The sequence below is a fragment of the Columba livia genome, chromosome 6 (genome assembly GCF_036013475.1).
Source record: "Columba livia isolate bColLiv1 breed racing homer chromosome 6, bColLiv1.pat.W.v2, whole genome shotgun sequence".
Taxonomy (NCBI): Eukaryota; Metazoa; Chordata; class Aves; order Columbiformes; family Columbidae; genus Columba; species Columba livia.
Genome location: NC_088607.1, coordinates 35,925,805 through 35,947,361, shown reverse-complemented (window position 1 = coordinate 35,947,361; position 21,557 = coordinate 35,925,805). Strand labels below are relative to the sequence as shown.

The window sequence follows — 21,557 nt, the reverse complement described above, 5'->3', positions numbered from 1 at the left end:
ACAGTTACCCAGGGTTGTGGAGGTTTGTAGCCAGCGTTCTATGCCTTTGATAAGAGTATTTTTACTTTTTTAAAAGCAGAAGAGTTTTGAGAAAGGTGTGTTGCGAGTGGTATGGCAATCTATTAATGAGGAGGTGTGTTTGACACTCTTAGTAAGAAATGCAAGGACTCAGCAAAATCTGAGTGCCTAAGCGCATACCATCTGAAAGTGTTTGCAGGCTTGCCCCTTTGCAAAATACTTAAAATACTATAAAATAGAGAAAAAATAAACACCTTGAGCGTTCGGATCATAGATTGTTTCGCCGCGGCTCCTGTAGCGTTATCCAAGAAGTCCTTGGCTAGTGAATTCTGGGTTGTCTTTGCCTTGTAGCTGGGAATTTCAAGTAGCCACGGGTGTGGGAATACAAGGCCAAGGGCAGGCCGGCCACTCGTCCTGACTTGTAATAGCCCTGAATGTGTGACCTTAAATGCTTTGCATCAGCAGCCTCTGATTCATTACATGGTTTCCCTTCTGTCCCTGCAGCCTGGGACAGCTTGTCACCCTTCCTCAACCCGCTGCAAAACAAATCAGTGACTTTAAATAAACAACCAAAAAATGATTGCTTTATATAGAGAACAGTTGGCTTCTCTAGGATAGGGTTTTACTTTTAATTCTCCGGGGTGTCTCAAGCTCAAATTCTTGAGTTTTCCTGTTAGTGTTGGAGTTCATAGCTCTTCGAAGTGAAACCCAAGATCCTCATGCGGACAGCAAGAAAGAAGGTCATGATTTGAGGTGACCAACACTTGCGCTGACCTGCGCTTGAAACGTGAGAGCTGTGAATCTGCAGCTTCGTCATTTGTAGTGTGTCAGTCTGCGATGCAGACAAAGCTGCTCTACGACAGCGTGGGGATTGGTATCTGTATAATCTGGTTGTGCTATGTACCACCACTTTAACATCTGTGTTTTCATTAGTTCAATGTAAACTTTCCGTCTCTGGCATCTTTGCTTCAAGAGCTAGGAGAGTAGTTGTATTTTTTTTCTTCACTAAAATCATAGCTATGGTACAAACATGAGGAAGATCTGCAAGAACCGCTGCGTGCCTTATGCCAGTTGGTGTTCAAAAATACAGGAGGATTGTCACTGTACTGGATGCTCTGTGTGTGTGTGCACCAGGTTTGCCATGCCTTGGAGCTGCCCAGGAGTTTGCCCCCCTCTAGCACTGATGTGAGGAGGTGGTTTTTATTCTATATATGTTTTTTAACAGCTCTTCTTACAGTCTTTTAACGATGTCTTTCATTGTGTGCTTTGAAGGTTGCAGTTGCCATTAACATAATTCACTTTTTTTCTCTTGGTGGAAGTTTTGGTGGGCTGCAAAGCTAAAACAACTCAGTCTGCTGGTGGATGTTTTGCTTTTCGGTTTCATGGCCGCGGGGAGGGAGGTGGTGGGTGGTAGCGATCGAGCACCATGCCTTACCTGGTCCTCTGCTTGGTGGGACATTTGCTTCACAGCAGCACGTGAGTACACGTGTGCAGTCTGCCCGGCCACCTTGGATGGGGCCAAGGATGTATTGTTTGTCTATTTATGCTGAAAGCGAGCTCCTCAGGTCGTGTTGTAAAACCACAAGGTACTTGCCAGGCTTATCTATTTTTTTTCTCTTTGAAGTTCAAGCTAAACTAATGAAGTGCTGCTGGAAAAGGAACTGCAGCAGTTCAGACTTGCTTTTCCTTTTTTAGGGGGAATCAGAACTCTTCCCAAAAAATTGCCATCTGGTACATGAAACACAGATGCTGTGGCTTTTTTGTGTGTTTCAGTAAGATTTTTATTTGAAATTTCTTAGGATGTATGGCATCAAAGTGTGGCGCTTTGGGCAGAAAAGGCATTTTTTAAAGAAGCAAGTGGCCATGACTGGGGCAGATGATGTTTCTGTTTAAAAGACAGAATGGTAAAAGGGGTAATTACCATATGGTGATATCGAAATTCACATTCTCAGTGGGTTCACAAATCTTTTTCCTCCTTGTCAGAGAGAAAAAGAGTTACAGGCTTTGCCATGTCAAATTCTGGGATGATCCTCTGCTTTTCTATCCCCAAAAAGAAGCGTTTCTGTGTTTGGAGCTGGACGTGGCTCCTTAGATAACCCAAGCCTGTTGAATTGTCACCTGCACAGCCTAGTGAGTCTTCTACTTTCTCCTGAGGCTACTTATATTTTTCTCTTCCAGGATTATTTACTTGTGAAACACATGTTTATTCATTAAGAACAAACACCTCTTAAATGTGCTTTACTGCTCTGGGGTTTTTATTTTTACGTTGTTCTTGTGTTTGTCACCCGGACAAAGGGAAGGAAGGTCAAGGAGGGTCTCTCCATTTGGTGTGAGACTTAGAAATTCTCAGGAGAATCACCTCCCATCGACACAGGTTGCGCAAGGCAAGTTAAATCACTTGGGTCACTGAGCAGCTGTATTCCTGCTGGTCATAATTTTCTACAGAGAAAAGACACAAGTGTTTTGTTTTCCACCCCTCTGACAAACCTTTTCTACCTCAAATCGGTGTCATTTTTCCTCCAGCCAAAATGCCTCTGCTCTGGTGCGCCTGCTCCTCTCACTCGTTTGCAAAGACAGCCTCATTATTTGGGAATAGTGACTGCAAAAAGAAAATCTCCCATTGGACTGATTAGGTGGAAGTAGCTCATGAACCAGGGTCATTATCCTTAGGAAGGGGTGAGGTAAGGGTTTTATTTGGTTCTTATTTTTGCAGCTCCACTCGTTGCTGACTGGCTTCTAGGGAGTTTGTCAGTGCTGGGGTTTCCTGTAATATTTTCTAGGTAGAATAGGAGGAGGGGAAAGGAGAACTGTAACAAGGAAAAAGCAGCATTTAGCACTTATTTCTATGGGAGGTTATATTTGCCCCTTAAAAACCTACCGTGCGTTGCTGGAGGCTAACTAAAGTAGCAAGTGAATATTGTATCCTCGTCGAAGGTGCTATTTTCTGTGCCGCTGCAGCAGATGTAACTGCTTTGTTTTGTTTGAGTATGCTCATTTTTCCATTTGTTTCTCAAAAGCTGCAGTTTGTGGTGTCTGTGTCAGCTCGTGATTCTTCGGGGAACTTGGTGAGCATGTCAGATGTGGGGTTGCTGTTGAGCTTGCCAGGTGATGCTGCTTCTGCCTTTTTAGTTGACACCAAAGTCTTTATCGTAAATTAACTTTAAATGTTTGCAAGTGTGTATGGGCAAAGACAGTTTTCAAGCAGTTACAACATGTATGTGGAGCTTGAAAATGGAGTGGGGAGGGATTAGACCAGCTGATAGTAACTAAGAATCCTACGTATCCCTTGATTTAAGTACAACTAGTGGTAAGGATAAGTCGAAGGGAAGAACACCTATGTGTAGAAGTGGTAGTGTAACAAATTGGATTCCAACTAGCCGCAATTTTGCTCTGTTATGTTCACGTTGTGTGTTACGAAGCTAAATGGATCAATTTGGCAGAATAAAGCAACTCCTGAGATGAGGATGGCATAAATAATGGAGTCTTAACGGACATCATCCTGGTAAATCGTTGCACTAAATAGGCCGTGTTAATGGCAAGGTGATTGCAGAATACCAAAACGTGTTGGTAGCGCAATATTAGATGGGATTTTGAAAGACGTTGTGAGATGTGATAGCTTTAGTAACAGCTGCTTTTGGAGCAGGATGCAGGTGAATGTCAAGTCCTGGCTAATTGAAGGACGGCACTGATTGACCCCAGGGCTTGTCAGGCAGTGGTTGGGTCTGTAGCTGCAGAGCTGCGGTGTTGGGGAATGTGAATTTTTCAGGGCTGAGGATTTTAGGAAGAGGTGAACCCTTAGTGCAGTGACAGCTGGAAAGAAATTGCCAGGCTATGGCTTGGGTTCTGCTAAAGACCTGGCAGCGTGTTATGGATTGATGCTTCATAGACTCTCAATCAACTTGAATAGTGTTCCAAAACAAATGTGGTTCCCCTCTCCGGTGGAATTAATGTGATTAAATATTGCCCCTATCTCATACCTGAGAAGAAATTACTTTTGCTGCTAGATTTCATTTTCATTCTCGAAACTGATTTATGTGTCCTGGTAAGCTGATAATTTCAGTAATCCTTTATCTGAAAATTGCACTGGGTAAGGTGTAAATTTGGAGTTAGAGGAGAAGAGCAGGAGCGGTTTGGTCTCTCTTGGGGATGGGGAAGGAGCAGATCCAGATGCCTCAGTAGCTGGAGTTCACCTCCTGCCACCCTTTGTATAAATTACCCTTGTACAAATCTCTCTTGCTGGTTTGTGAATGGAAAGTGTGGAGAACTGGGGGGAAGAGAAGTCCAAATTAGTAATTTAATCTTAGAGGAGGCAGATTTGATGCTGGGAGGTTTTTTTTTTTTTCCCCTTGGTTCATCTATTTTACATTAAGTATCTCTATATTAGTGTTGATGGTGAGACCCCTCTCCCTATTGCCCTTTCCCTTGCGTCCTGACTTTTCCTTCCTACTGGTTTTATTTGTCATATATTTCTCCCCCCTCTTGCGATTTTTCCTTCCCCTCTTCCCAATCATCCTCTTGCACAGACAGACAGGAGGGCCGGGTGAGGTGTGACTGACAGCCAGGGGCTGAGATGGAGACAGGTGAGGAATCTTCCTGCCGCAGCTGCTGGATCAGGATGTCTCGTGTGCTTTGGCAATGGCAAACTTTGCGTTTTGCTAAAGAAACGGCTCCAGAAAGCTCTTTCTGTTCTCAGTGACTTGCTCTCTGCCAGTCCCTGCAGAGCTCTTTATGCCCAAGTAATGCCCCCTAAATGCAAATCCTTTTTTTAAGATCTTGCTACATGAAAATATTTTCATTTAAATTTACGATTGATATTCTGCACTACCGTGCAAGCTTACCATGTCCTAGTAAAATTGTTTAAATAAAAAGTGCCTGTGAACCCTTCTCTGATTAAAAGTTAAACATCAGCTTATTCAGTTATTATTCTCCCTCTCATGTGCTTGTGCCACCAAGCTCAGCTTGGACATCAAAAAGCCGCTTGAAGTGCGTTTCATCTTAAAAACGGGGGCTGTTCTGGATTGCCAAAAAGGACTACAAAAACTTCAGTGCTGGGGTACATGAGTGCAAAGAAATCCCTTTTCCCTGGGCCGGGCTGCTTGGAGCCTTCAGTGTTCAAACTACCAGCTAATTGGGATACCGGAAAAACAGAAGCAAGTCTTTTACATCATTTTTCAAATATGAAAAAGAGAGTTCTTATGTCCACTGAAAAATCCGGGTCACATTGGGTGCTCTGGATGCGGTGGGGGGAGAAGCAGAGAGCCTACCTGAATTTCCTTAAAAAAGAGGCTACTGGACAGAGCATTGTCATTTGGTCAAATAAAACACCCACATCAAGGAGTACGTATATGAAATAATTTTGCATTTCTTCTTTTTGAAGCGATTTGGATGTCCTGGGTTTGAGCGTCACCCGTTGTCTTGGAGGCAGCGCTTTCCTAATGGCTCTGTGGGTTTCCTGGGTGTCAAAGATGCTAATGCGTTTGGCCTTAAATGACAGATAAATGAGGTTTAGTGCTGTTCCGTTTTGCAGCGTGTTACCTGTGTGACAGCGAGAGCTGCCGCAGCAGCTGGGGCACAAAAATGGCTTAAACCACAGCGCTGGGGCAGAAAAACGTGGTGCCAAAGGGGACAGAGGAAGCCAAGATGGGCTGTCGGATCCCTTTTGGCAAGCAGGTTAGAGTGAGGTGGGTTTTTGGCCGCTTTCTTTAGTTATTTTAAGTGTCTGGGCTCTGAGGAGCGGGTTTTGCTTATACGTAGTGGTGGAGCAGACAGTCAGCAAAACTTTGTTTAATAATCTTCAAGACTGTTGACTCTTCTGCTTATAAAAAGCCATACCCATGTCTTGAGGCACAAACGAAAGTGGATTTGTAATTCTTTTCTGGAAAAAAATCAGTCTTTGTTTTGTCCAAGGATATTAATTCAGCCTCTGAAAGTAGCTGTAGATCTGTTCTAAGAACTTAAGACTGGCTTACCTCTTGGAAACAAAACCATGACCAGCGGGTTCCTTTTAGTGATACTGCTAGAATATCATGATAACGTTTATGATTTATCTTTATTTTCAGTACTCTGGGGTTAAGTGTGGTTTTGTTTGTTTGGTGTTTTTTCCTCTGATTTTGTTGTGTGTTGTTAAAAGAAAAAAAATCACTTACTGCATTACAAGAATTGAGGTTGCTCATCCCAAGCTGTAATCACATCAGTTCTTTTGCATCTTACGCTTTATCGCAGTTTTATTTCTTATCCTCCTGCAGATCGCAGTGTTCAGCTTTTTGTTGCTGCAGTTCACAGAATCCCAGAATGTGGGGGGTTGGAAGGGCCCTGGAAAGCTCACGCAGTGCAATCCCCCCATGGAGCAGGAACACCCAGATGAGGTTACACAGGAAGGTGTCCAGGCGGGTTGGAATGTCTGCACAGAAGGAGACTCCACAACCTCCCTGGGCAGCCTGGGCCAGGCTCTGCCACCCTCACCGGGAAGAAGTTTCTTCTCAAATTTAAGTGGAACCTTTTGTGTTCCAGTTTGTACCCATTGCCCCTTGTCCTATCACTGGTTGTCACCGAGAAGAGCCTGGCTCCATCCTCCTGACACTCCCCCTTTCCATATTGATCCCCATGAATGAGTCCCCCCTCAGTGTCCTCTTGTCCAGCTCCAGAGCCCCAGCTCCCTCAGCCTTTCCTCACACGGGAGATGCTCCACTCCCTTCAGCATCTTGGTGGCTGCGCTGGACTCTCTCCAGCAGTTCCCTGTCCTGCTGGAACTGAGGGGCCACAACTGGACACAATATTCCAGGTGTGGTCTCCCCAGGGCAGAGCAGAGGGGCAGGAGAACCTCTCTGACCTACTGACCACCCCCTTCTAACCCACCCCAGGTACCATTGGCCTTCCTGGCCACAAGGGCAGGATGCTTACTTTTAATCTCTTTTAAAAGCAAGCACCACCTTTCTTGAGTGGTCTTGAGTTAAACGCCCGGAGCTCTAAAGAAAACACCAAGCGCCACGGTGCTTCCGATTAGAACTAAAATAATAAAAAATCATGAGGGCCCGTATAACTGCAGAGGCAAAGCATGAAAAATTCAGCTTCCGAAGTGCTTTTCTTGTTCTGAGATAAGGATTCTCTTTATTTTAGGTTATTATGGCAACTGCTTGTTTCCAGCTCTTTTGGGAGCTGCTACTGAGTGAGCCCTGTCTGGGTGAACATGCCAGCACTGCCAAGGATGGCGATTGCTTGGAGAAAGCGGGTAATTTATGGTTTCTTAGGGCTCAATACTGCATAAATGCTTTCTCTGTCGAAAGCCAGCAATCTGAAATGTTATAAAAAAATATCTCCAAGCTCAAAAGTAGGCACTGTGGGGCTTGATTTTCATTTGGACTGATTAAATGGTACTGGCAACACTTCCCTTTTCCGTTATGTCTTATGCATATATAGCTGTAATTAGGATGGGGAACCCAAGTGAGGGCAACTTGAGCTTCCTGGTGAAAGTAACATGTGCAGGTTTTTCTTTCCATATGCAACAGAAATTCATCCCTGGAGATAAAATGGGTACATCAGGTTTGTGTAAGGTGGAAATAATTTTAAAGTTGAAATAAGAGTTGTTTTTCATAACAAAACCTTCCGTTATTCAGAGCTGGGGAAGACTGGAGAATAGGCACTGCTGCCTGGCGGCGTTCCATTAAAACTTTAATTTTAAGCCTATTTATTTTTAAAGGAATCAATAAAATGGTAATGCCGACTGTGAAGTTGTTTTTTTAATATTTGCATAGATGAATCTGAATTGAATGCTATTCCGATGCAGGAATTGGGAGCAGCACAGTTCTTCCCCTCGCTGCGTTCTTGATTGTGCCTTCAGACTTATCTCCCCCACCTCTTGCCTTAAAAGATATTGAGCTCTGGCACTCAGAATCATCTGAATATTTTATGTGTGTCTTCCCCTCTCTAAATTCACGTCACCAGTTCGTGTTGCTTTAATTGGGGGAAAAGCACAGTAAATATTCAACTTTTCATAGCTTTACCTAGTAAGGTGTGTTTGCGCGGAGCTGTCCCAAGCTTCTCATTGCTAGGAGTTGATGTTTAGCAGGATGGTGCTAAACGGTGACACCTTGTCTTGCAAAAGCAGATAGAACCCAAAAGATGCGGCGTTGTTTTGTATTCTGCGGTTATTCACCGGCTGGAAACGTTTGAACAGATCAGCAAGAATGGGGAACAAAAGGACGAAATTGGGCCACTGCTCCCCTGCCCTCTATTTCCAATGTTTTTGCTGGCCTTTGGAATTCTCTCTCTCACAATTCTGCTCCCAATTTCTTTTTTTAGGGCTGACCCCGCGATCAGAAAATTGAATTTGCATCGGTTAGAAATCTTTACTTTGCTAAAAGACGCAGCACCTTTTCAAAGGCAGCATTTACCTTTCACCTTCCATCTTGTGAGCTTGCAAAAATTGCCTTGGCTCCTGGAGCCGCTGTGTGTGACGAGGTGACATTTTTGCAGTTCAGATTTCTCCCTTGTAATACCGTTTAGATTTGTAATTCTGGTTTCCCATTTGTCTCTGTACCGTTGTGCGCGTAGCAGCATGTGGATTCCATTTTATGAGTTTTGACACTTTGAAACTTGCCTTATACTTGAAGCTGAATATAAATGTTTTGCTCCAGGCTAGCTAAAACAGAAATGGAAGAGCAGCGGGGTTTTCTTAAGGAAATGTAAAATGACTGGGTTGGGTTTGAGGGTATTTTTTTGGTTACTTTGCTTGCCATTTGGTTTAATTTGCCTTTTGAAATCCAGGTGTGTCTTTCCCTCTGGCCAAATGGCTCTTACTTGCTGTAGTTGCTTGTAAGATCTACCCGCATGTTTTGTGCCTTGGCACTCGAGTGTGCAAATATTCCCTCTTAATGCTGCGTGCTGGGGAAAGACTGCAGAGGAATTTGGAAGCTGAGTAGGTAGTTGGGATGTGACAGCAAGGTGGGTCAGCTGGGTGTATGCCAACACATAATACTTGTAATTTGCTGTTTATTAGGTCACACGCTTATTTCGGAACAGCTAATAGACATCTGCTAATAAAAAGTTATTTTCTCTAACTTTTCCTCTTTTAGAAAAAAGAAAACAAGCAGATATCTGGTCGAGAGTCAGCACGAGAATCCCCAAATGGAAACCGTTTGTTGTTTTGTTAACGTGCTGTTCTTATTCGCCAGGATGTTTCGCCTTCGATTTCTCCCCATGGCGGCGGGGCTGGCTGCGGCTTCGCGGCGTTACCACGGGACGGCTCATCACCCCAGGACGCGGCGCAGGCTCGTGGTGGCGGCTTTCGTAGGGACAACTGCAGCGATGGCAAGTGCCAGATTCCTTTGGCAGAGGTAACGTTTAAATGTATTTATAAATATATACATATTTTTTTTAACTTTAATTTTTTGCTGGAGGCCTCATGCTGCTTTGGTCGTGTGGTAAGTACCTGCAGATGGGTTTAAAATCTGCAAAGCGTTATCGCTTGTCCTACTTCTGCGTGGAAGGAGAGGTTGTTGCTGACTCCCTGTGGAGCTTCTTTGCTGCTGTGAGTAGCCAGAGAGATGTGAAGAAGCGCAGGGCTGAGCTGTCCTCAGCACGGGCCGTTTGCCCTTGGTGGGGTTTGCTGCCCAGCTTCGTGGTGATGCTACAGGGACTGTGCTGTCGTGCAAAAAGAAATCTGTTGGCTCTACCAACCTGGATTGCTCCTCTGGCTTTTTTTGCGTTCTGCTCACTGCTTCATGTACAAAACAGAGCGGAGGAGCAGAAGGGGACGGTCCATCTCTTGGTGCTAAGGTGGCTGTGTGCAAGACTCAGGAGGTTTTTAAGCACCAGAGCCTGAGCACGCCTGCTCTGAGCAATGAAGCTCAAGGATTGCTTTTGTAACTGCAAGGAAAAAGTGGATATTTGTGCTTGTCTGAGGTGACCTTCGCTGAACCTTGGGCCCATGAAATAAATCAAGGACGCCCTTCTCTTCCCTAGGAATGTGGAGGCTGTGTGGCACCAGCAGTGTCGCTTTATCTTGTGGCTGCAATTAGAGTTTCAGAATAAAATCTGTCTTATTTCCCTTCCAATATTTAGGTGATTAATTGCCATCTCCCTGTTCACCTGTGTTGTGGCTAGAAGGCTCTAGTTTTAGTGGAACAGGAGGAAGATGATGCGAAATGTTCTGGCTGTTCCTAGAGCTGTCAAACCTCTGTCTGCTCAAAGGAGTTGCTCAGGCAGAGGAAGAACACAGTGATCCAGCACAGCGTGGTCTTAGGCTGCATTTTGCTAATAATGTGCATTTACGTAGCGCCTCTGTATCCACAGGGCCTGAAGGCCTCTGTGGGGATGGCCAGGAGAACACCCCTGTTCAACTAGAGCACTGAGCAGCGCTTTTTCCGCTTAAAACATCCTCAGTGTGACTGTAAAGTAGGTAGGACATTGTGCCCTACGTAACATCAAGTTAATATCTCCCTCCTGCAGCAGATTTGCTTTTGCTTTTACCAGTGGCCAAACTGCCTGTCGTTTGCTTTGCGTCTCACTGGCAGGAAGGTGCTGCCTGCAGCAAAGAGCCACTCGGCTTATGCGGAGTGTTAGGGCAGAGCTGATTTCAGAGACTGGTTTTTGGCTCCCGGAGTAGTTGGCTGTTCCTTGGAGGCTCCTGGGCATGTTGGCCCGGCTTGACCTTGCTCAGCTGAGAGCACTGTAGTCATGTTGACACTGTTTAAATAAATGAGGGATGAGCAACTGCGAATTTCCTTTTATCTCTCACAATATATAAATTGCATGATTAGTCAAGTTTAAAAGTGTAGGTGAATTTAAAAAAATGTTTGTAGTGACATACTGGGTTATTCAAGCACTTATATCCTGGGTTATTACAGGAAGTAGCAGTAAGCATAAGGAATTTGTTCTAAAAGGTAAATATGTGACATATATATATACATATAGGCAGGGCACAGGGATTGAATAAGCCAAGTGTCACTGAAAATGGACATTTCTCTCTGCAGTCTATAAATTACATGTGCATCTGAGTATATATACTTAGTAGTAAGTGATCTTGATTAATTAAATGTTGCAGCAATAATTAAATGGGAAGCAGGTTAGGGAGGTTCTTGGTGTAGCCAGTTCTATTGGTGCAGCTGGTCTGTCATGGGGATGACCTGTGATGCTTGTTTTCCTTTGCTTAATGAGGTAACTGTGATTTGTTGTGATAACGAGACTCTCCTGTGCTGCATAATCAGTCTCTGAGGGGTCCCACAGCTCCCGAGTGTGGTTCTCTTAGTATTGCAAAGGATTTCTGTCCCTTTGGCATGTGACTTTACCAAGGAATGTGTGCCTGCTGATATTCTACCTCACCGTGTACGGCCTGTTAACGAAGCTGAGGCCCTCCAGTGCTGTTGAGTAAGGAATGCAGAAAGTGATGCTGTCCGGCAGGCTGTCAGTGAAGTTGGCTTTGAAGGTGAGGGATGTCTCCCTCTTGTTGTTTTCTTAGAGCTACTTTTCTCTACAGGTAAGACATCAGAGATGGAACAGGCTGAATCAAGAAGTGATTTTAAGTCTTGCGCTTCTTGGGCTAGGTGAGTACTAGATGAGGAAGCATTAAAGGAAGGCAAGTAATTAAAGGAAAAGAAAATTCTTCTTGTCATCTGCATAGAGCCTTGTCTAAGTGCCACATCTCTTTATTGATATGTGAGGAGCAGCACTGCATCTCTCATCAGTACTTAACAAAACCTCAAACTCTGTTCCAAAGCACATTTCTTGTGCTTCTGATGGCGATGAACCTTGCTGAAAGGGACTAATGTGGGGATGCCTGTATGTGAGCTTACATGAAGGCAGGACTTTTCAGGTGGTTTCTGAATCTCACGTGCAGCCTGAAACCAATGCGTTTCATCTGGATTCTGTAGGTTATGCTTTGACCAGAATTAGGAGCCCGTGCCGGGGAAAGGAAGCCCACACAAAGGTGGAGGAGAAGTCAAGGATTAATAATATTTATATAAAAAACCCCAGTGGTTGTGTGATGTGAGAAGAAAGACTTTATTTTGTGTCTTCTAAGGTGGAGTGATGGGACCTGCGTGTTGGATCTGCATCTGTGCGTGGCCTCCTGCACTGTTGTCATTGCAGAGAGCGTTGGTCTTGTTGCCCTCACTGTCTTCCAGGAGGTCCTGCTGCCTGCTTTTGGGGGAATATATTTCATCTAAATAATTACACAACAGGAATAGCTCACGCTGCTCTGTTCTGCTGTGCTGAAGAATACTTCAGCAATGCAAATAACTGAGCTTAGAAGACTAATGAAGTTTACCCTTGCGAAGCCATAACTTAAACTCTGAGGATTTCCAGCTGGCAACACAAGCAATTAAGTATCTGGGCATTGATATAATGAACTGAATTAATTAATTGAAATAAATCTTGGAGCAGTCATTGGCTAATCTAAATGAGGCATTAGTATATGAGAAGTACTGAACCTCGCATTTTGCAGCAAGCTTAATGTTTATAAGAAATAATCTGTTACTGCTACTCAAGTAAAAGTTGCGTTCTGTCTTTGCACTTCGAAATACTGATTTTGTGTGTTACTAAAAGGTCACAAATATCTTTGTTGTGCCACAAACCTTCCTGGCTAAGCCTGTGGCCAGTGGGCATCTGGAAGCACTTAAGCAGGCGTTTCAGTGCTGGAGCTTCTCACTCAGCCTAATACTGAGGGAAATAAGGGAGCCAATGTGCCTTTGGGGAGCACAGAAAGATGCTTAAGTTCTTATCCTTTTACAAATGTATTAGTGGTAAGAACGCGAGCAATACAACTGTGTTGCTCTGGAAGCTGGTTAGTGAGATCTTTGCTACCAATGCGTTTGTGTCTAGTGTGGTTCTCGGGCTTATTTTGCTGCATCTCCGAGGCCTCGGTCTGCGCTCTTCTGGTTCTTGCCACATCCTGTGCGTAAGTTGAAGCCATCAGGCTCGAGATGCCCATCTCCCAGCCCTGGTGGTGTATTCTCATTCCTTTTTCAGGGTCCATTCCTCCCCAGCAAGCTGAGCTGTTTCAGCACTGGCTGCCGCTTCTGCAGATTTCTTTCCATTCTTAACTTTTCTTCTTCCACTCTGTTCCTTTGGCCATCTTGTATCAAGTGCTCAATTGCTTTACTGGAAGATCCTCTGTAGGAAAGACCCATTGTCTTCCTTGCTCTGCTGACCTTCGCAGCTTTTTGTGTTCGGCTTTTCTCCATTGACGCTTCTGAAATTAATTTTGAAGCCTAGATCAGCCCTTAGTGAAGTCTGTTTAAGAATGCATTGGTTTTTTTGCATCATTGTCTTAAGGGCTTTAGAGTAATTTGCTTAGAATACATTTTTAATGGCAGAATTGTTGGAAATATCTTATGTCAGCTGGAACTGTGACTTTAAAAATCTTTGTTCTAGCAAAACGAAGGCAACCGCATAAATCAGAGTCAAGAGGAGAGAAACCTGGTTTGTAGCTATAATTGTGTCAGGTAATACTTAACCTGATGTAGGAGAGAGAAGATGAAAAATATGTGGGTATTATCCATGCAGTTTTTATTTTGAGAGCTCTACTCCATTTTTTTTTTCTTTCTTGGAGAGGTGACAAACTTAGAGACGATCCTTGGGATTGCTGTGCTGAAGGTTTTCTCGTAAGGCTTGAAGACACATTGATCTATGAGTGGTGTCTTGAAAGAGCACTGTGTCCTTTCAGGTGCCTTTTGGCTTCGTATTATTTTTACCCATGAGCATTAGGGGAAGGAAGGAATCTGATGGCAGGGAATGAGCCCAAGTCAAATGGGAGTCAATTCAGAAAACATCTGAGAATGACCTCAGCTGGCCTGCAGAGCCCTGGATCGCTGCGTGTTCATAATATCGTATTTACATTTGACTTCTTCCCCATGAGGGTGGTGAGGCACTGGAACATCTGCCCAGAGCAGCTGTGGATGCTCCATCCCTGGGGCTGTTTAAGCCCAGGTTGGACGAAGCTTTGAGCAACCTGGTCTAACGGAGGTGTCCCTGTCCATGGCGGGGTGTTGGAACTAGACCATCTTTAAGGTCCCTTCCAACCCAACTATGATTCTGAGAAATGTTACGTAGCAAATTGGAGATGGAATTTGTGCAGAGAAGCCCAGTGGAAATGCAAGAAACTGCTTCCTGAACTGTCTTGGTTTGCTGCGACTTTATGGGGACAACACTTTGAATTGTCTGTCTATTAACACGATAAGTGTCATTTGAACCGTGGGTCTTCAATGTGACTGGAAATGGCACGTTTTAATATTATTTTTTTAAATGCAGGTGCCCTCTGGTGGCAAGTTCATGCCTGCTGCCTCCCCTTTGCACCAACTAACTCAAAACTACCTGCTCACCTTGCCCAAGTCCCCAAGAGCGCATTGGCCGACCTGCAGGAGCTACCTGGAAAGCAGCATCTCTCCAAAAGTCACATCATTTGGGAGCTGAGTAGGGGAATAATTTTCTGGCTCAATGGAGGAAGCACAGGAATTGTAAATATCACTTAGTTTTGATTAGTTCCTGATTTGGAAGTGCTAATGCAGTCATTGAGTGTCACCCTGTTCAGGTTGAGTCTTGCCATGGCTGTCACCTTTCTTATGATGTTCAGTGTCCACCATCACCCATCAGCCCAGCTGCTTCCTAGGCTGTGCTAAAGGTTGGATCTGTGGGGAGGAAGCAAAGAGAAAACTAGAGATGGGCATAATGTTCATTAATTAAGGCTTAGAACAGACATTAGCCCAACCATGGGGTTTTTTTAATGACTTTTTACTTGGGTAAACCTCTCCAGCTTAAGCTGTCTCCTGCAGTTGGCTGTTGCTGAGACTTGCACGTGGAGCTTCCACCAGCTTTGTTTGGTGGGATCGTGTGTTATTGCGGCTTGTGGGGCCAGCTGAAGAGAACAAAAGGCTTGTGAGGTTGAGGTGACTTTTTTTCAATGTGATGCAGCCCATCTGTTTTCACTCTGCCAAAACAGCTGAGGGATTGCGTGAGGTACTGGCTGGGAAGGGAATAATGCTATTAAATACCATAGAGTTTGTTAGAGCAGAACAGTTTTAAATTGCTCTTAGTATAGACATAGCAGGGAATTGGCCCCTTCTTGACTTGCAGTTCAATTTGTTGGGACTTCTGTCCCGAGAGCACGAGGCCAGATTTTCAGAAGCACTCAGCTGTGTGAGTGCATCCTGGGCTGGAGGGCAAAAGGGGGTGCCAGGAATGGCCTTCTCTGCTCTTCCAGGTGTGAGTTCAGTCTGATCGTAGAGCTGTGCTGGGTTATTCCTGCCACCGGCCTCCTGAGATCTTCCCCTGCTCTCTGCTTGTAGCTAAAGACCAGGTTTCAGGGGAATTAAGAAATCTGAACGGATCTCGCTTCCTCCACAAGGGATCTTGTAACCTTCATACCTTTTCCTGTTAGCCAATTAAAGGTTTCACACTCCTTTAGGTACCCAAAGCAATAAGGTGTCCCCTGCATTTAAATAACCCCATCTTCCATGTTCTAGCTGTGAGAGTCGGTGGTCAGATGCCTGAAGCACACTTCTTCCCCACTCACCACCTCGAGTTCCTCTCTATTTCTAGAGAATTATTCAGGCCTTGGGCGACACCACTTACCGTAGCTCTACATTTGCTCTCTTGTCTTCTTGTGTCCTCAGTGGAAATGAAGATGGATGGAGCAGCACGGTCAGGTAGACAAACACTCTTGTTGGGAGCCTGTAAAACGCTCTGGTGTGGAAACGCCTGCTTTGCTCTCTGCATGCGAATAAGCTCACCCATTTCTTATTGCCTTGCAGGACTGACTCTGTAGTCTGCACAACAAAAGCAGGTGCTGCAGTGATTAATGTTGTAGCACATCTTCTCTTAATGGCTTGTTGCATTGGTGTGGACAGTCTGGGAGAGGGAACAGATGCTGGTGAGAATTCATGTTCCTTCCCTGCCAGATAACTGGGTGCTGGGGCTGGTCTCGCTTAAAAGTTCTTCACAACGCTTAATTATAGATACAGGCTAGTTAAACTAGATGGAAAACAGTGTGTTTTGGATTAATGAACTCATGTTCACATTTTATGTTAGTATAGAGACCTGATTTGCCTGTCCTTACAGGGAAACTAGGTATTTTCAAGGAACTTGGAACTTTCAACGTTTATTTTCTCCGGTGCACATCAGTTTCTGTTCAGTTAATATTTGATGTGCATAACATCACATATGCACACTTTGTATGTATAACATGCCTGGTAAGTGACTAGTGCTTCTGTACAAATGAGCTCCTTGATTGCTGAAGGTGCGGGTAGATTTAACACAGACAAGTTCCCAGAATTACTTGGCTTGCCTCAGCTAAGCTCTGCTTGAGCTTGAGCTTATTTCCCCCTAAGTCAGCAGGAGGAGCCCACTCAGTCTTGTTTCTTTTTAGAAACCATTGATGGAACAGAATCTGTACAGCAGGGAAACGGCTCATTATTGTCACTGTGAACAAGGCTCTGTGTTATTCTCAGCCTCTGAGTATGCTAGTGCCTCCCTTCAGCCATTTCTTGGCTTTGTTATTTGGTTCCAGAGCTTTTCAGCTTGTTCCTCTACCAGGAACACAAGCTATCATCAATTTACTCCTTCATCTCAGCTTGGGTGGAGTAACCTCTTTGACTTCAAAAAAACTTAACCTACTAAATATTTAATTTGTGGCTTTTGATTGAGTAGGACTTAGAGAAAAAAGAAATGCTTAAAAGCTGAAGAGCCTGAGCACAGTAGCCTAAGAGGGTGCCAAAAAAGAGCAATATTTAATATTTAGACTTGATTTGAGACTCCTGTACTTGTACACACAAGCTTTGCATTTGTCTGTAAGCCTCCGATGATTCACCAGGACTTGTAATCAACCAATGATCTGCTAAAGCCAAAGTGTCTTTCACAGGCGTTAATGTCTGGTATGGATGAAACCAGTCACGTAAAGACGTCTGTGCTCATTGTGCGTTCCTCTTGCTTTTGGGATGTTTTTGGCGGGTATTGTGTGCTTGTGCTCAGCTTACCCAGCAAAAGAGACTGTGATTTCTAGTGCTTTCTGAATCTTTATGGATAAAGTCCCTGGGTCCCCAGCCATCTATTCTGTAGCTCATTAATAAGAGAGGTGGCATAGGGCCAGGAACTCACCCTTGGCAGGGCTTGGGAGAAGCTCAGCCACTCGTTGATGATCAAATGCTCACATTTTGAAGCATGTTATTAGCTAGTTTTTAATCCAGTGAATGTTTTGTGTTGATTTTTGTGTTGCTCTGGCTTATTAACCACAATATCATTTAGTGGCAAGTGGAATAATACAGTGTGAGAACTTGCATTCATTAAGCAAATGCTAAAGCAGTTGTCAACAACTGGTAATCTCATCAAGAAATGGCATCTATTTAGCATAAGACTTATTTTCCATAAGCCCTTGTTGACTGTCATGAAATTCTTCTTTACTGTGCTTTAATTGGCCAGCCTAGATCATCTTGTCTCCTCTGTCCAACATCAGTCTTGTCTAAGTAACAGGCCTGTGATAACACCTATTGCCCTGTTTTACTCTTTCAATAGTAGCAATGAGCCAAGGCTTACTGAACATAACAGCACTTGGGCAGAGAGTCTCAGCCAACTCTTCCTAAGACTAAACCTCAAACTTGTGCAGAAACCTTTAGAAAGACAATAGGAGGAAACACATTTCTCTAGTGTTGCTGTGTTGTACAGACTTTCACTGACATTCCAGTGGAGAGTCTGTCTGTGCTGTCTTTTGAGAAGATCAGGACATACAGAATATAAAGCATTATAAACAGTCGAAGTGTTCATTTGGAAATATATTGTTATGGCACTTGCAATAACACAGTCAGCAGTAATCTCAATTTATTACATGGTCCTTGTTGTTTCTGATAACTTGGACGATAAAAAGATCGTGTTCTCTCATTGCTTCCTCCTTGGGTCCTTCTAGATCCCTTATCAATTTTCTACAGTGTCTAGCTTTCCATTTATAGGGAGTATATTTATTTTTCTCTTCTCATCTTTTCTGTTTCCTTATTTCTACGTGGCTTGCTTTCTTCTGCACTCAAGTTGGGAGCTTTTTCACTTGTATTTTTTAGCAGTTGTGGCATTCTTCTCACCCTTGGGTATGAACTTTGAATACACGATAAAATCATCTTCAGCAGTTAGTAGCTGCCATTCTAAGTCAGCCTTACTTGTAGCTGTTGATCTGACTCGTAATTTGAAACTGATAAAGCCAGGCTCATACAAACCCTCAAGTATTGTAAAAAAGTATAATAGAGAAGTGGAAAGCAAGGGTGTTGTGTGTTTGAGGGCACCTTAAAAAGCTTGTGGCATCGGAGACTTTGCCTTCCTTATTCTTTCAACCTGTGGTGTTGTTCTTTCAGAAGCGATGCTGGTGACTGACAGGAGTGAGCTTGCTGTCTTTTGCTGGGGGACCAGGGATAGAGAAGAGGATGCCAGCTGTGATCTTACCGGGTGTACTTGGTCATCCTCTGTCATGCTTCTCACTATCCCTGCCACCCTCACTGTTTTATTCCATTCCCTTGCTGGTCCTGCCTGCATTTGCCCAGGAGCAAATACAAGGTGAGTTCTAGCTGTGACTGAAAGTGACCACCACTCAGGTTCATCTTTTTCAAGGGGCTTGAAGCTGAGGTCCTTGAGCGCTGGTCTGTCCGTCTGCGCCCACGTGCTGGTGCCTAAACTGGGCCCTGGCGGAGGCGAGCGGGAGGGAGCGTGAGGAATCGGCTCGTCTGCTGCCAAGGCAGGGCTGGGTGCCTCCGAGCTGGTCGTGACAGGCAGCTGTCTCACCTATTTTTAGCAATTTGCTGGCGATGGAGAGAGCGGTGATGGAATAAACTCTCCCCGGCAGCTGATTGCAGTGTCCTTACACAGAATCGCAGACAGGGGCTGAAAGGACCTCTGGAGATGGTCCAGTGCAACCCACCTGCTAACGCAGGGTCACCAGAGCAGATCACACAGGGTCGTGTCCAGGGCGGTTTGAATGTCTGCAGACAATTGGGCTGTGGATCTTAATCAGTTTTGGTTGATTTATTAACCAAAGTATTAAAGTTTTAATGAACTAATTTAGTTGAATATGTTTGAGCTGAGTATGAGACTGCAAGACTGTATTCGCAGTCCCTGGAGGTTGTCTATGAATGTTGTGTCCCAGCTTGCTTTTGCATTTCAATATAAAGTCTGAAGTTTTAAGTGGCTTTTAAACCTTAAATGTCTCCAGATGTTTATGTCCAGGGAGAACGGTAACCCCAGTCAACTGAAGGACACATCTGTCAGGCAGGACTCCTGTCCTGCTTCTTGCTGGGTGACAATGTCCTTGCTAACTCGGGAGTGTGCCATTTTTTGTTAGATCCCCTACATTTCCTTCCGAGACTAAATAGCATCTGATAGCCAAGTACTTGTCTACTGCCTTCAGGATTAGAATGACTGAGCATTGTTATCTCTGGCACAGAGCTTTGTGACTTTTAGCACGCTGTTCTGCTTCTCTCACTTGAGGAAGAAAACTTTCGAGTGAGAGATTGTGATTTCTCTCACTGGAAGAGCTGCCGCTGTGGTGTGTTGTGCCAGTGCCTGGTGTGAGTCCCAGGGTTCCCCGTGGATGTACATCGTGTGGTTGCGTGCGTTTGGCTTTCCCAAAGGACAACTTGCTCAGGGAGAATTTAGTGCTGAGCAGCCCTCTGTGGTAGCTAGGTGGTTTTCTGTGGGGGTGATGAACCTCATCTTATGCTTCATTGTTGGCTTTCTCTATGGGTTAAGAGAAGAAGTTACTGAGTAGGTGGGAAATATGGCCTTTGCCTCAAATTTAATTTGTGGAGGGAGGAAAAAAACCTGAAGGGACTGGGAAGCGTGGCAGCCACGGAGAGAGACCGGCAGCTGAATCTGGCACACAGTCAAGGGAGCCTTTGTATTTTCATTTCCCTTTTGTGCAGAAGCTGTAGCAACACGTCCACCATTGGAAAGTCAGTCTCATCAAAAAAGGAGGTGGAGAGTCTCCCTTGCTCACGGCCATCCAGCGAGGTGGATATTCCTGGAGTCGTGAGGTTTTTCCAGCCGTACGCTGCCATCTGCGTTGAAAGAGTCCTTTATGTGGGTGCAGTATGGAAGACGCAGTTGTTGGAAGCCAAGGATTTCAACAGAGCATGGTTGTGCAGGGTGTAAAATACAGGGAGTTGTAGGTATGTGTAGGGGGCAGATCCTTCCGTGGTTAATTCAGTGAGTAGCTGAGGCTGTGGCCTGGACGTGAGGAATAGCAGGTACTATTTGAAACCTTGCTTGAGAAGTAGACTACAAATTGAGAAGCAGGATTGTGCTTTCTGAGAAGCAGACTACAAATTCTGCTTTTATTCTTATAGGTAATTTTACTTGCGTGCTCGGATGGTGATCTAACTGTAGAGCAGAGTTAATCACCTGGATAAACTAGAGGGGGGGAAGCCAACTGTAGTCAGCCTGCATTGGGATCGCTGTAGCCAGCTGGCTTGACAGTGTGATGGATTGAAGGAACGTGTAGGATTTGCTGGAAATGTTTAATTTTGAATTTCATCTATTCTTCCGTGGCTTGCTAGCTGCCAGTCAAGCATTACAGGAGCAAATCCTTACTGATACAGCTATTCTCTGGCATGTTTAATATGGATTAGTTTAGTTCTGTAAATAAGCAATCATTTTTTCTGCTGCTTTTCTGTCCCTGGGACCTTTTCCCAAGAGATTCTCTCAGAGCTACTTAAGACCGGTGTCCTGCCTACACACGGGTTTTCCTCAGCAGCGCTGCTGCTGCAGCCTCAGCTGGCAACGGCGTCTTCCAGCAACCTGCACACCAGCCAAACCCACAGCCCTGCGAGGATGTGCCCGGGCTGATTAAACTTTCAGGCAAGGCTTCAGGAGACGTGCCAGCGTGGGCTTGGTGCTCAGAGACACATCAGCCGCCTGGCTCTTCTGGGGAAATTAATTTCTTTATCTAAAGGTGTTTGTGGAGGACTTGGGTTTGGAGCCTGGCTCTGAAAGTTTGGTTCAACTGATGTCTTAACGATGGTGCTTTGCTATAAAACTTAAAAAAACCTGTGGGCAAATAAAGGCTCAGGACCTTTTCAGAAAGGAAAGGCTGGTGTGTTAGACTCCATTTGGCATGAAAAGGTGTGATGAGTACTGCTCTTCACCAAGCATTGTGTGTTTTATTAAATCAAACCCTTGCGATGGAGTTGTACTCTGTCCCAGCGTGGGCTAGTAACCTTGGAACTGCTTTAACCTGGCCGTGGTGCTGCGGGTTCTTGCGTTTCAGAGCAATGCTGGGGTCTCGGTGGTTGTTCAAGTGCTTTTGGTACCTTGCTGCAGTAGTTCTCACAACATGAACAAAAGTTAATTTGCTTTTGTCGTGATTTACTGTGTTCTTAAGTATGTTCTTTGGGAGTTTATTCTATCATAATGAAGTTCTTTCTTCCTACCAGTGCTGTGGAAGGATTTGAGTTCTTTATCCCTCCCCCATCTATCCTGTGCTATAGCTGTTAGTGAATTATTGGATGCTGGTAAGGAGTGAGTTGTCTTTTATTCCGATAGCATTTAAATTAAGTAGCACCTAACCTTATTTCTACTCC

At 44.6% G+C, this 21,557-nt stretch overlaps 1 protein-coding gene across 2 annotated transcripts in view; it reads left to right on the top strand.

Moving 5' to 3' along the window:
• The window catches only part of MICU1 (mitochondrial calcium uptake 1), a 98,998-nt gene that overhangs the window by 2,465 nt on the left and 74,976 nt on the right, over positions 1-21,557 (top strand). For both annotated transcript variants that reach the window (XM_065068094.1, XM_065068093.1), the window contains exon 3: positions 9,189-9,350. In XM_065068094.1, the coding sequence (XP_064924166.1) occupies positions 9,190-9,350 (161 nt within the window). In that variant the 5' untranslated portion in view covers position 9,189. The remainder of the gene's footprint in view (positions 1-9,188; positions 9,351-21,557) is intronic.